General features: G+C 35.8%; 1 protein-coding gene across 2 annotated transcripts in view; it reads right to left on the bottom strand.

Moving 5' to 3' along the window:
- Positions 1-3702: 3702 nt before the first annotated feature.
- Positions 3703-16181, bottom strand: part of MINDY2 (MINDY lysine 48 deubiquitinase 2) — an 82325-nt gene continuing 69846 nt past the window's right edge. For both annotated transcript variants that reach the window (XM_025295679.3, XM_025295678.3), the window contains one exon: positions 3703-14670. In XM_025295679.3, coding sequence (XP_025151464.3) covers positions 14542-14670 — 129 coding nt within the window. In that variant the 3' untranslated portion in view covers positions 3703-14541. The remainder of the gene's footprint in view (positions 14671-16181) is intronic.

Below are 16181 nucleotides of genomic sequence, written 5' to 3'. Positions count from 1 at the left end.
CAGTTAATCCCAAATGGCTCCTCAGGGGGTCAAGGGATCTGGAGGGGTTGTGACATCTGGCAAGGAACTAAGAGCAAAGCAGGCCAATTCTCTTTGAGGCAGAACATACCCGTCGGCCCAGGTTTGGCTCCACCCTGCATCAAGGAGGCCTCAGTAGCAGTGCCGGGCTTGTGCCATGCTGCTTCCATAGGCTCAAGGCATAATTGGCAGATGGGTACAGACGGTCACAGGCCTGGGGTCTGTGAGAGCCTGTATTTCCAGGATATCCCAGTATGTGACCAGCAATTTCTGCTCTAATGATATATAGCATGAATCTGAGGTTAGTCTGTTGGTAATTTATGGTCATCATAGGTGGTCCAGAGACTCCAGGGGGCATGTAGGGAGCTGTCAAAGCCTCTACAGTAAAGGAGTCTCTAAAGGCACTGACGGAAGTGCCCTTGATTTTAGTTTGGACAGATTTTAGAGACTTTTGTTGAAGGGAGCCCCATTTAAGATGGCCTGATTTATAAACAGTGGCATCAGTGAGATTAAGTAAAACTTGTAATTAAGTAATACATTGTCTTTAGAGCTCTAAAGGGACTAAAAGATGTTGGACTTGTGTGTCCTTAATGAATCTATCAAGTGAAACTCCTGAAAGGAGGACATCATCAATGTGTTTAATACTGATGCTCCTGGGGAAAGGTGAATGCAGTTAAGATATTGTTTGAAAAGATTTTGTACGATGGCAAAGATGTTGAGGGACCTCATGGGTAGCCTAGTAAAGGTGTATTATGTTCCTTCAAAGGTGAAGGTGAACTGTGGTTGAGAAGCTGTGTAAATAGGCACCAAATAGAACATGCTAATCAAATCTGTAGTAGCTAAATTACCAGTCTCTGGATGGCTGCTATTGCTACTGCTGCTAAGTCGCTTCAGTCATGTCCAACTCTGTGCGACCCCATAGACGGCAGCCCACCAGGCTCCCCTGTCCCTGGGATTCTCCAGGCAAGAACACTGGAGTGGGGTGCCATTTCCTTCTCCAATGCATGAAAGTGAAAAGTGAAAGTGAAGTTGCTCAGTCATGTCTGACTCTTAGTGACCCCATGGACTACAGCCTACCAGGCTTCTCCGCCCATGGGATTTTCCAGGCCAGAGTACTGGAGTGGGTTGCCATTGCCTTCTCCCTCTGGATGGCATTAGTAATTTAAGTAATATTCAGTACTGGGTATGCTGGCCTTAATGGATGGGATCACAAGAATTAAGACTGCTGTAAGCCACTCTGAGACATCATGATTTTTTCTAGGTTTAAGAACAAGGAAAAACTGGGCTGTCAAATGGAGAATCAGTGGGAATAAAAACTCATTCATCACTTAGGTCTAATAAGACCAAATTAGACTTTTATTTAGCTTTTTTTACTCAGCATACTTAGAGATTCATTCACATTGTTGCATGTATCAATGGTTCATTCCTTTATGGTAATGAGCAGTGCTTCATTGTATGGATGAATGACATTGTTTATGCATTCAGCTGGTAATGGGCATCTGGGTTATTTTTAATTTTATGCTCTTTCAAATGAAGTTATTCTGAATATCGGTGTACAAATCTTTATGTGCACATATGCTTTCACTTCTCTTTGTTAAGTAAGAGTGAAATAGGTAGGTTGCATGGTAGGTATATTTTTAATGTTATAAGAAACTGCTGAACTTTTTTCCAAAGTGATACTGTTTTATATTCATACAAGCAGTCTAAAAGTTCTAATTGTTTTACATCTTTATGAACCCTTGGTATTATCAGTCTATTTAATTTAACCCATTCTAGCGGGTGTGTAGTTGTATCTCATTATGATTTAACTTGAAATTTCTTATGACTAAAGATGTTGAGTCTGTTTTTATGTACTTATTTGCCATCTGTTTATTTTCTTTTGTGAAGTGTCTATTCAAACTTTTGCCAACGTAAAAAAATTTTTTGCCTTCTCTTGAGTTGTAAAAGTTTATCTATTAATCCAAGTCTTTGACAGTGTATGCTTTGAAAATATTTTCTCTCAGTATTTCACTTGCTTTTTCTTAAGTAACCCTAGCAGAGCAAACGTTTTAAATTTTGATGACATCTAATTTATTTACAATGATGTCTACAGACTAAGAGATTAAATATTAAGATGTCACTGCTTCAGAAATTATTCTATGGATTCAATACAATACAAATAAAAATTCTATAGGGCTTTTTTTGTAGAAATTGGCAGATTGATTTTAAATGATTTTTAAAATTATATAAAAATGCAACTATATAGAATCTATAAAGGTCAGAACAACCTGAAAATGGCAGAGAAAAATTCAATTACACCTGCTACCTGATTTCAAGACTTTTTATATAGCCAAATCAAGATGTTATGTTATTTACATAAAGATAGAATAATAGATGAATGGGATCAAGAAAATAAAACTTCAAACATTCATGGTTAATGATTTTGACAAAGGTACCAATACAAGAAAATGGGGAAAGGATAATCTTTTCCACAAGAAAGGCTGAAATAATGGAATGGTTGTATGCGAAAAATAACTTGATTTTTACTTCACACCACATAGAAAAATTAACTTGAGGGAAGTCAGCCTCATGGCAGTATGAGTTGTTCCCTTTTTCCTTCCCTTTTGAAGTGAAGTTGCTCAGTCGTGTGTGACTCTTTACAATCCCATGGACTATAGCTTATCAGGCTCCTCCGTCCATGGAATTTTCCAGGCAAGAGTACTGCAGTGGGTTGCCATTTCCTTCTCCAGGGGATCTTCCTGACTCAAGGATTAAACCCAAGTCTCCCACATTGCAGGCAGACGATTTACCCTCTAAACCACAAATTGGATATCCATGAAAAAAACCACTGCATAGCAGGACATCTGAGAGACCCATCCATGTGTGTGCCTGAAAGTGAGTGGACTGGAATAGGAGGAGGCCGCGGAGTGAGGGGAGTGGTGGTGGAGCCAGCAGTGGCAGAGGTAGTTATGGCAGAGAAGGTAGAAGTTGGTTCACTGGGGACCAGAGGAGGAGGAGGTTGAAGGCAGTGAGTGGCTGAGTGGCTCTAGTGACTAGCTGCTCTCACTAAAGAGAGATCACAGCGAAAAAGAAAAAAAGAAAAAAAAGAGAAATCACAGTGACTAGAGGGGGTGGGTACGGGAGGGAACTGTACTGGTAATTTAATGAAAGTGAAGTCACTCAGTTGTGTCCGACTCTTAGGGACCCCATGGACTACAGCCCACCAGGCCCTCCGTCCATGGGATTTTCCAGGTAAGAGTACTGGAGTTGGGTGCCATTGCCTTCTCCGATATTATAGCTGCTGCTGCTGCTGCTGCTAAGTCGCTTCAGTCATGTCCAACTGTGTGCGACCCCATAGACGGCAGCTCAACAGGCTCCCCCATCCCTGGGATTCTCCAGGTAAGAATACTGGAGTGGGTTGCCATTTCCTTCTCCAGTGCAGGAAAGTGAAAAGTGAAAGTGAATTCGCTCAGTCGGGTCCAACTCTTCACGACCCTGTGGACTAGCCCTACCAGGCTCCTCTGTCCATAGGATTTCCCAGGCAAGAGTACTGGAGTGGGTTGCCATTGCCTTCTCCTGGTAATTTAATAGGGATTACATTGAATCTATAGATTGTCTTGAGTAGTATATTCATTTGACAAGACTGATTCTTCCAATCCAAGAACTTGGTATATCTTTCCATCTCTTTGTGTTATCTTTGATTTCTTTCATCAGTGTCTTACAGTTTTCAGAGTACAGGTCTTTAGCCTCCTTAGGTAGGTTATTTTTACTATTTTTGATGCAATGGAAAATGGGATTGTTTCCTGAATTTCTGTTTCTGATCTTTTATCGTTAGTGAATAGAAATGGAAGGAATTTCTGTGTATTAATTTTGTATCCTGCAACTTTACTGAACTCATGATGAGCTTTAGTACTTTTCTGGTAGTGTCTTTAAGATTTCCTAAAAACAGTTAGTTTTACTTCTTCTTTTTTCCGTTTGGATTCCTTTTATTTCTTTTTCTTCTCTGAAGGTTGTGGCTAGGACTTCCAAAACTATGTTGGGTAAAAGTAGAGAGAGGACATCCTTGTCTTGTTTCTGATTTTAGAGGAAATGCTTTGAGCTTTTTACCATTGAATATGTTAGCTGTTGGCTTGTCATATATGGCCTTTATTGTGTTGAGGTAGGTTACGCTTTCCAGAGAGTTTTTATTATAAATGATAGTGAATTTTATCAAAAGCTTTATCTGTATCTATTGAGCTTGAGCTTTTTCTGGTGAAAAATCAGCTGATAACCTTATTAAGAGTCCCTTTGATGTTATTTGTTGCTTTTCTATTGTTGTTTTTGATATTTTTAAAAAATTTTTGTCAATTTGATTGATATGTATCTCAGCATATAAATAAAATCTCAGAGCTAGAGTGATAATGTAACTATATACTAAGCAACTAAATTATAAATGGCATTAAAATTTATCCTGAAGTTGGAAATTCAGATTATCATTAGCAAATACAGATTATCATTAGCAGAAAAGTTTGACTGCAGAGAGACCATAATAAATGAACTGGTTGCAGACTCATATCAAAATCCTATCAGTAAGTGACAAGTGACAATTAAATTGTATCTGGTAGGCAGGCTTTATAGTGGGAACTGAGTTGATGTACTTCAACTGTACATCTGCATCTGGTGACAGGCAAATGATGATTCTGACTTGAAATCAGACCCAACAATTATTTTAGTCCATGCATGGCCCTCCCATTATTCTGTTTGCCACTTCAGCCTGTGCCTCTTTCCTGCACTGCATACTTGTCTCAGCCACAGTATTGGTAAGTCCAAAAGCTGTGTGAGTGTGTTAGTCACTCAGTCGTTTCCAACTCTTTGCAACCCCATGGATTGTAGCCCACCAGGCTCCTCTGTCCATGGAATTCTCTAGGCAACGATACTGGAGTGGGTTGCCATGACCTTCCCAACCCAGGGAGCAAACCCAGGTCCTCTGCACTGCAGACAGATTCTTTACCATTTGAGCTACCTGGGAAATTGAAGCCCACAAGCTAACCCTAGCCAAAATGAATGAAAAACTAATGTTGCTGAAGAGCTTCTTCGAAAAGGTAGAAAGACCCAATGATGAGACAGCAGAAGACTCTAAGACTGCCAACAAAAAGAAAGCTGCATTTAAAAGAAAATACTAAGAGTCCTACTTAAATTATGGGCTCACTGCAACAGGTGATTCACTTCTCCAAGTCTGCTTTGTATAATCTGTGGTGACCAGATATTGAACAAAGCCATGAAACCTTTAAAACTGCTTCACCACATGGAGACCAAGCACTCTCCATCAAAAGACAAGCCTTTGGAGTTTTTCAAAAGAAAACTGTGAACACAAAGAACGGAAGCAATTATTGAAGGCCACCACTTCATCAAACGTGTCTGTCAAAAGCATCCTTCTTAGTGGCTAACCGCATTGGTAAAGCTAAGAAGCCCTTTACTATTGAAGAGTTGATCCTGCCTGCTGCTAAGGACATTTGTTATGAATTTTTAGAAGAGGTTGCAGTTGAAACGGTGGCACATTTCCTCTTTTGGCTAGCACCGTAACTAGACAAACTGATAAAATAGCAGAGGATATTGAGGCACAATAGTTAGAAAGATTAATGAGTCACTGTGGTGTGCAATCCAGGTTGATGAGTGTCTCAATGTTGACAAGGAGGCAACAATGCTGGTTTTCGTGTGATCTATTTTCAGGAGGATGTGCATGAGAATGGGTGTGTGCACTTCTGTTGCCAACCAACATCACAGTTGTAGAACTATTCTAGTCTTTGAATGATTACATATCAGGAAAATTGAAATGGTCATTTTGTATCGGTATATGCACAGATGGAGCGGCTGCCATGACTGGATGGCTTTCTGGTTTCACTACTTCAGAATGTGAATCTACACACTGTGTCATAAACAGAGAAATGCTAGCAAGCTGAAAAATGTCACCTGAACTTAACAGTGTTTTTCGGGATGTGATTAAAATTGTCAACCATATGAAAGTACATGCCCTTAACCCATGTCTGTTTGCACAGCTCTAAAAGGAGATGGACACATACATCTCTTATACACAGAAGTGAGATGGCTTTCTAAAGGTAGATCACTGGCCAGAGTTTTTGAGTTACGAGAGCCTCTCCAGAGATTTTTTCTAGAAAACCAGTTACCACTGACAGCACATTTCAGTGACACAGAATAGGTCACAAAACCTGCTTACTTGTGTGACATATTCAACCTACTCAACAAACTCAATCTGTCACTTTAGGGGAGAGCAACAACTTTTTTCAAGGTACATTCAAAGTCAAACTGGAACTGTGGAGGAGACAAATGAACATTGGGATTTTTGACATTTCAAACATTACCAGAGATTTAGAAAGAGACTGAGCCAGGGCCTTCTTTCTCCCAGCTGGTGCATGTTCACCCATCTCAGCTTTCAAAAGAGTTTGAGCATTACTTTCCAACTACCAAAGACCCCCAAAGTGGGAAAGAATGGATCCGCGACCCATTTTTTAATAAGCCAGGTGAATCAACTTTGTGCTAGAAGAGGATCCACTGCTTGAGAATGCAAATGACGGTGGCCTTAAAATTACATTTGTGACAACTTCAGCTCTCCATACATTTTGGATTAAAGTCAAGGTGGAATATCCTGATATTACCACAAAAGCACTGAAAATCCTTCCATTTCCGCACATCCTATCTTTATAAAGCAGGGTTTTCTGTAGTGACAGTGACCAAATGAGATTACAGAGTAGACTGGACATAAGCAATATAATTTAGGTGTCACTGTCTCCCATCACTCCCACAGGGAATTGTCTAGTTGCAGAAAAACAAGCTCAGGGCTCCTAGTGATTCTGCATTATGGTGATTTGTATAATTATTTCATTGTATATCACAGTGTAATAATAGAAACAAAGTACACAATAAATGCAATGTGCTTTAATCATCTGGCAACCATCCTCCCCCACACTGGACCATGAAAAGCCTGTACTCTATGAAACTGGTCCCTGGTGCTAAAAAGATTTAGGACCTCTGTAATACATAACACCAATAAAATGAAAGGTAAAAATCACCTGCTCATCTCAATAGATGCAGAAAAAGCATTTGATATATACTGGATATAGAAGGAACATGCCTCAACATAATAAAGGCCATATACAACAAACCCACAGCTTATATTATACAGAATGGAGAGAAAGTGAAAATGTTTCCCTAAGATCAGGAATAAGCCAAAGACGCCCAGTTTCATCACACCTTTTCAATACAGTTCTGGAAATCCTCACTAGAGCAATTAGTCAAGATAAAGAAATAAAAGGCATCCAAATCAGAAAGAAAGAAGTTAAAATGTCATATAGGATTATGATCCTATATATAGAAAATCTCAAGAATTCAAAATGCCCAACTAATTCAAAAATCTTGGAATCAGTCAATAATTTCAGTAAAGTGGCAGGATATATAAATCAATATACAGTGCAGCACTGGTATATAGTAATGAGCATGGCTGCCTTGCTATGCTAAATATCAACATACAAAATCAATGAAGTATTTGAAGAAGAAATGAACTTATCTCATTTAAAATGGCATCAAAAACAGTAAAATACTTAGGAATAAATTTAACCAAGTAAGTGAAATATCTGTATAATGAAAACTATAAAACTTCAGAGAAATTGAAGAAGACAAACAAATGAAATGATAACCCATGCTTACAGCTTGGAAGAATTAATACTGTTAAAATGGCCATACTACCCAAAGCCATTCACAGTCAATGCATTACCCCCCAATATACCAAAGACATTCTTCACAGAAACAGGAAAACAATCCTAACACCCTGATTAGCCAAAGCAATCCAGAGAGAAAAGAATAAGGTGGAGGTATTACCCTTCCAGATTTCAAACTATACTACAAAACCATAGTAATCAACACAGTATGGTACTAGCACAAAAACAGACACACTGGAAAAGATTTTTTAAAAAAAAGTTTTAAAAAAAGAGTTGGTCCAAGTATGTTTAGAGGTAACAATCCTAGTTAAATGTGAATTAATGTTAATTCCCCATTTTCCCACTTATTTTAAGTTTATAAGAAGTAGCTTAATGAGATGAATATACATAGCAGAAATACTTTTGGGTCTAAATATCAAAGTTTATTGAAATAAAATATAATCTATAATAAAAAATACTAATAGTGTTACCACTGGTTACAGATTTAAGTGTATTAACAAAAATCTAACATTTTAATCCAAAAATGACACTATCTTTGTGGTACAATAACAAACATGAAATTAAAAGTTGAATAATACTGAATAATTCCTTCAGAAATATTTTATACTTTCTCATCTTTGTTCAATATGCCCCTTATAGGAGTATCCTCCAAAAGTGAAACTTCTGAAACTTAAGACTTAGTTTTTAAATTCAAATAGTTTTAGCATAATTAGCATATAAAACAATAATTTTCTTAAAAATTCAGTTCAACCCTAAGCTGGGGAGATGCTTTTAGGTGTTTTCATTCAAAAACTGTATTTCAATGTTCTTTTCTATCAACCTCTAGGGCTGCTATTATTCTACAACTGGAATTCAAGCTGGTCATAAAGTAAAACTGATAAATTATTTCAGAAGCAGAAAGGGCATTAAGATAGTAAAGGAAAGGAGAAAAAAATAGGCACTCATACAGAGTCTATGTATTTAAACTTTTTGAGAACTCTATTTCAGTTGGCCAGTCTTGGCCTGGTACAGAGATCTATCATAGCAACCTCCGGACCCAAATAGCTGGACAATAAAGTGGAAGAAGAAGAAAACCTTTTTTCTTGTTGTATTTCAAGACCACTTTCTCTGTGGTCATTACACCATTTCACTTGCTAGGCCCCCAAATACATGCGACATTCCAATTATTCTGCACAATTCAAGGAAAAAAGACACACGCACTAACTTTAGGAAATGACTTTCAGGGTACCTCTGAAGTTTCACAAGTGATGATTATCCCTTTTGCTGATTGTTGGGTAGCAAGCACACATCAATCTCCAATCATATTATCCTACTTGTGATGTGCAGATCTGTGAAAATAATAGTTATCATTTTATTAAGAAAATAGCATTTTAACAAAAACCACTGGAAGCTTTTCAAATTCTCATCTTTAAAAATCTGTAAAGCTCTAGGATATCCTATATGCCCTGGAAAAAAAGGGCTATTTCATTCAACTACCATGTAAAAAACAACAAAAACACACAAAATTGAGAAACATATAGGACAGATTAAATGCCAACCTTAGTCTTAAAACACATTTCATTAGTTAGAACTGTTCTGCAGGGTATTTCAGTTATAATGCTCATTTGGACAGGTCTTTGATTTGAGAATTTAAATAGGTATTTCAGTTTCCTGAATTCTTATTTAAAGCTATAAGTACACTAGCGCTGAAGAAGCCAGGATCACCTTCAGAAAAATTTTGCTTTGTCTACCATCTAATCTAGGAGGTGCTTCTGCCTGTCAGGATATTGCAGTGAGGATAGATACAAAATCCTTAAAGTTAATTGTGACAAATTATTAAGTGGTTTGAAGGAAATCTTAGAATTAATATCAGACATTGTAGAGACATTGTAACATAGTACTACAACTTTTTGATCTTTAAATCTACAGTGGTTTAAAGCTTAGGTTTTATGTTTCTGCCATGGTATTTTAACACCTTTTCTGGGACAGTCCTATGCTGTAAAAAAATTTTTATAGGTAGACAAGTCTAAATCTCACTCTTTCTCAGGTCAACAGTATAAAGCTAAGCTTGAGGGAACAGTTGAACACTTTTGCCCTGCATTATGAGTTGAATTTTTTTTTGAGATCAGAAAAGGAAAGTTAGACATTAGAATCCATCATGTAAAATACATATATGCATATCACAATTTACTAAACTCTAATTTCTAACAGTAGAAACAATGGGATTAAGAAAGAGACATGCATGAGTTAAAATTTAGATAAATCTTCAAAATAAATTAACAGGGTCCTGCAATTTGTCCCTTTAGATTGCATTATCTCTGTATTACAGTATATTTTATTCAAAAAGCCTTTGATTATAATTTTAGTTTTAAAGTGTCACTCCAAAAGAGTTACCACAATTTTTCATGTTTTCCCAAGAGTGTCGGACATCTGTAAAAATGACACTCAATAACTAGAGGACCTAAGAACTGAACTCTGATTCCAGTTAGTTCTTTTACTATTTTTGGTTACTTTCTAATAGAAATTTAACTGTATATTATCAAATAACATTTTATAGTTAAAAAAAAATAATCCTAAAAAGGACAGCACATAAGAGATCTAAATGAATTTCATCCAGCAAAAAAGTTTACATATATGGATCAGTAATCTGATTCCACTGTACTTTATTCCATGAAGGAACAGAATCTAAATATTTAGATATATTAAAGATACTGGAAAAAATAGATTTTCAATCCTTTTACACTCCTAAGTACTCTTGGTTTTGATTCTGTAGCCCTACAGAACACAAAAGCAACTGTAAAATTCTACATTTGTGGAAGAGGGAATTCCCTGGCATCCAGTGGTTAAGATTTAGCAGTTCCACTGCAGGGGGCACGGGTGTGATCCCTGGTTTGGGAATTAAGATCCCACATACTGTGCAGTGCAGCAAAACAAAACAAACACACACTTGGGGAGGAGATGATGCCATACTCAAACACAAGACGACTCTCCACACTTTAACAGCATTCAGAAAAAGACTGGCTGTAGAAATATTGCCATTGGGGAAAAAAATCTACATATTCAAGAGCAAAAGATGTGTAATATTTATGATTATTTCAATAATACCCTGTGCTTATACTATGCCCTATATTTGAAGGTGCAAAGCACTAAAAACAAGCACTCTTTAGATACTTAAACAGAGGCACAGTAAATTTGCTGAAGGCAGGATAAAAGCCAGGTTTTCAGACAAAATGCTTCAGAATTTCACATTTCCCATTCCTTAAAATACAAATTATATGCTACCTTTAATGCCATCTTATTTTAATCAAATTTTATTAAATTTAGTATTAGGGTTTAAGTTGTATGTCCAAATATTTTGTGATAGGTAAAAGCCTTTCCATCATGTTTTACTATAACTTCATTTAATAGGAAAGTTGAATGAAATGCCATCAATTTGCTTTTTTAAAAAAAAACAAATGATTTGTTTTAGGACAGCTCTAGAAATTCTTGCCTTGATTTTTGTCCAGTAGAATTTTATAAGTATCTGCTTGAAAGGCCAACATTAATATAGTTCTCTTCTTAAATATATATTTGACTTCTAGGCCTCTTTCCTCTCGAGATGTTTTGTCTCTTAGTGAACTGAGCTGGCTATTCATTGAAAACAAAATGTTACGGTTTTGTGAAAGTACAAAATGGTTAATGTTGGATTCAATCAATCTGATAGTAAACTGCTTGTTAATTAAGCTAAGATCAAGAAGTATGGGGAAGAATTCAAAACATAATGTGGGATAAGTAGTCAAATACTAGAGATGTAAGACAGAAAATATATTCCAAAGCCTAATTCTAATACTTAAATCTATGTCTCATTCAACTACTTACTGGACACCTTGAAACATGAAGTAAGTTACTTTACCTATGCACACTGAACTAGCATTTTACACGAAGCAGCCAAATCCCAGTTTTAACTGTCTCAAATAGCTTGGTATGTGTATGCTTACAATGATGATTCTTAAATTTGAGGAACGTTCCCAGATTCCCTTGAGAATCTATTAGAAGTCACAGATCCTTGCTTCAGAAACACACATACACACACACAATTTTTAAGTGTTGATAACACTGTAAATCACAGCACTGTTGATTCAATGGGATTGGCATGAGAAAATTTTCGCTTCAATGGGATTGGCATGAGAAAATTTTCATACTGTTAATAAAGACTGGTCACTAACCTTAAGGAATAGTCTTTGAAAGTACGAGAAAGTTCAATGACCATAACCATTCATTCATCTGCCTCTTTTGCTAGGTCTAATGGTGACTGGCTGATGCAAATGTGCCTCTAATCTAGCCTATAAATCTTAAAAACAAAAATGTTTAAGTTCTAATTTCTTCTAGTTTTATACATGTAACAATTTTCAAGCATTACAAAATACTGTGAAGGAAAGACTAATACACCACTATCAAATTCCAATATACCCAAACCAACAATGAAATGTCTGAATATGTAATTTGTTGACTTGAGCAAAATAAAAACATAATTGCTCTAAATTCTTTTTTACTTTCAAGGATGCAAAATCAGATCTCTAAGAAATTTTTTTAACAGAACTAAACATTTAATTTTCCCCCACAGTATTCAAAGTAAACATTTTATCATTATTACTCTTGGTACACCAAACTGAATTCCAGGAATGTAAGAAAGCCCAACTGGGAAATATTACATAGAAAAAGGCTGAATTAACAAACACATTATATTTCTTACTTATTTCTTATAAGTATACATTGACATTTACTTATCTGATAGCAGTACTGCTGGTTTTGAGTAAATTTTTTTTCCTTCAATGGGAATGCAGAATGGCAGTGTTGTCTTTGGAATAAATTAAGAAGACAGTAACAACTAACAGAGGAATAACTTCTACACATATGTTTTTCAAGGGCAATGAATAGTTAAGAATATAATTATGGAAAAGTATGCCTCAAATACATTTTTAAAAATTTCTCAGGATTTATTGTTTTGTTTCTTAATAAAATATAATGCACCGACACTGTGTTTCCTCCTTTAACCAACAGAGTGATATCAAGAATAAACTTGGCCTAAAAATCAACTTGTTTGAGCTAACAGAGAACTGTGTAGCACATCTTATATCTGATTACTTGAGCAATATATGCATATTTTGGGTAACGGTCAAGAGGCTCACCAAATATTTTGTATGAAAGTTTTATAAACCAAATAGGTTCTCTGATGACTTATCATGCTAGCATGTGAAATTTGAAGGAACAACAAATGGTATAACATAAAGAGACATGTGATACAGGCAGACACAAAAGATACAGCTTGACCCTGAATATTTCTCTTAGAATAACTTCATCCATAAATAAGACTTTACTTTTTATATATAGATTTATCCTACAACTGGTCTTGGATCACAGATAATGTTAAGGACATAGCTTAAGAAATCAAGACGACGGTTTTTTTTGTAGTCTTTTGTCCCCCCAGACCACAAAAAGCATTCTCTAAGTGGATGCTCAGGTTAAGTTAAGATGCTCTTGAACAGACAAATTTACTGAGGCTTAGAATGTAAATCACGTAACTACTTACAGCAGCAATAGTCTTTTCAAAAATGACTAAAACAAACTTTTAAATATAAAGCATATAAAAAGGACTATCAAGGATAGTTTTCCAAACTATAGAAATACAGGAAAATATGTGTTGCCTCATAATAAAGTTCAATAAATATTCTTTCTGAATCCTAGAAACACTATAAGATGTTATAGGTTATTTGGTTCTTATAAGTTAGAAAAATCTGATTGTTTCTACATAAATTCCTCCAAATTCTTATCTATCATCAAACAGATTTTTAATAATGCTTTTCTACTAGACTCAGAGATTATCTCTGTCTAACATCCCTTCAGAAATGTGCTTTTTTAAAATTTAATAAGTATACTTAATTTTCTACAAAATAAACATGATTTAAATTTTAAGGTTCAAGGTAATTATAGAAAAAGGTAGACACTGAACTATCTCTTTTTGTACATCCCTATATTTACAAGGGCTAGCATCCACTGTGGTTTCCTCTTTATACTCACTTGTCACACTGAATAAATAGTAAGTGTGGTCCAAGTAACCTATATTAAAGATTTTAAAACTCCTCAAAATTTTACAACACTACAAAGTTATTAAGATCTGATTTTGATGAGTATTAGTGTTATGTAATTTTGCTACTGGAAAAGAAATACAAATCTTTATTTTTTTTCTATCTAAATTAAATCCAAGTTCCATTATCAGTTTCTCAAGGTATATCTAAAATGTACATTCCTAAACAAAGGTAAAGCTGTTCAAGGGCTAAACTAGTCCAATATACAACTGAGGGTTATTTATTCTTATTATTTTTGTCTTTTTTTTTCTTTTTAAATCTATATTAAACCCCTGGTTTCTCATGGATCAGATCATAATTTAACATTGTAAAAATTAATTTCAGAAACTATTGTGCTAATATTTAGGTTTGAGGAAGGAATCAGACAAAATCAATTCTCTCTATTCATTGTTAGAACAGAAGATGAAATAGCTTACTAACTGATATGAGTTATGAATGTCACTATGACACAAAATTTGCTGTTATTTACTTATTTGGCTACAAGTGCATTATTTTTCACGAATAACAACACAGCATTTCCAACTTGTAACATGAAACTCCAGCTCATAAAGAGTGTACTGTGTGATTTTTAAAAGTCTGATTGTAATTAAGTAACAACCTTTCCCCTGATAAACATGAACAAAATCCATTGGGAAATCAGGCACAGACGGTATTTATCGGTTTTTCTTCCTTTCCTCCTGTGGTTGTTTCTGAAGACATACAGATGGCTCCAACAGAACCCACACTTGTTACAAAATGACACAGCTATTTTTCTCCTTTTCCTTTTCTTTATCTTTTTCTCGTGGTTCCTTTCGTTTACGTTCACTGTTTCCAGATTGTCTGCCACTTGACGGAGAGGCTTGCACTGGCTGGCTTTGCTTTAAGGAAAATAAACAGGAAGAAATTATCACAATTTTTCTAAGATGCTTAAGCAGAGTTACCTAGAAAGAAAAACCATGAGAGTGAAAGGAATCATTAATGGAAAAAAGGCTGTTGCTGCTGCTGCTAAGTCGCTTCAGTCATGTCCAACTCTGTGCGACCCCATAGACGGCAGCCCACCAGGCTCCCCTGTCCCTGGGATTCTCCACGCAAGAATACTGGAGTGGGTTGCCATTTCCTCCTCCAATGCATGAAAGTGAAAAGTGAAAGTGAGGTCGCTCAGTCGTGTCTGACTCCTAGCGACCCTATGGACTGCAGCCCACCAGGCTCTTCCGTCCATGGGATTTTCCAGGCAAGAGTACTGGAGTGGGGTGCCATTGCCTTCTCCAGGAAAAAAGGCTACTGGTATATAAATTTTTAATGTTATATGGTACCTGCATAATTGCCTCTATCATTCAGAATAGATATAATTAATGTATCCATTATTGTAAGTAAATAAACAATAAATAACATGTAGCATTATATTGCCTGAAGACTCAAATTGAAGACAATTTATGTTAAAGTTTGGGAAAGTTAAAGAAAGTGACACCTTTTAGGCAAACTATAGTAGTTATCCAAGATTTTATTACATATACTATAACAAACAGATTTTAAAAGGAGGGAAAAAGAACCTGAGGACTCGGTGTGAAATGTGTATTCTGTGAAATGAGAGAACTTCAGTGAAAAGCTAACTATAACATGGTAGGTTTCAACTTTTAAGCTTGGAGTAATCAATATTTGAGCTAGAAATAGAAATGTTATACCTATATTAATAGAGACCTCTACATTTAAAGTTTCATCATAACTTAAAAGACATCATGCTTCCCAGTACACCTAAATCAAAGGAACAGTTGTAACATGGTACTGTTAAACATAAAAGAAGGAGAATATTTTTCTCATTTAATGAGATTTAACTAATAGAAACACCCTAGTCACATTTCCAGTGCTTACAACATTTAACTGGGAAAAGGGAAAGTGGAAAGGTGCTAATAACCTTTGTTGGATACTCAGCACATGTTAGACACTGGATTAAGTGCTAACATTATTTGCTGTTAACCACAAACCTAGGAGTTAAGTATTATCTTCTACTTTACAAATAGGGAAAACGAGGCTAAGAGAGGTAGAGGACTTTGTCCATGGTGTACCTAGTAAGGGGAGACAGAAGCAGAAAATGCAAATCCACATTTATCTGGCTCCAAAGTCCACATTCTTTCCAGCAGTACCTCATACTGCCTTCTAATTGATAGGAAAGATTTGTTCAAATTGGTTTATATTGTATGAAGCTATTAAGAATTTAATTTAGAAAATCCTGCCATCAAAACCTCAGAAAAAAATAAATTTAACTAAATTAGAAATATATTAAGATAATCACAAACTTAGGACTGTGTCATAAAACCCATGGATGCTAAAATGCTAACAGAGTCAATACCTAACCTAAAAGTTTTAATCTCAGCACACATTTCTTTATTGC

This window comes from Bubalus bubalis, chromosome 11 (genome assembly GCF_019923935.1).
Source record: "Bubalus bubalis isolate 160015118507 breed Murrah chromosome 11, NDDB_SH_1, whole genome shotgun sequence".
NCBI classification, from domain to species: Eukaryota; Metazoa; Chordata; class Mammalia; order Artiodactyla; family Bovidae; genus Bubalus; species Bubalus bubalis.
The sequence above is the reverse complement of the archived record's forward strand: the minus strand, read 5'-3'. Positions and strand labels throughout refer to the sequence as shown.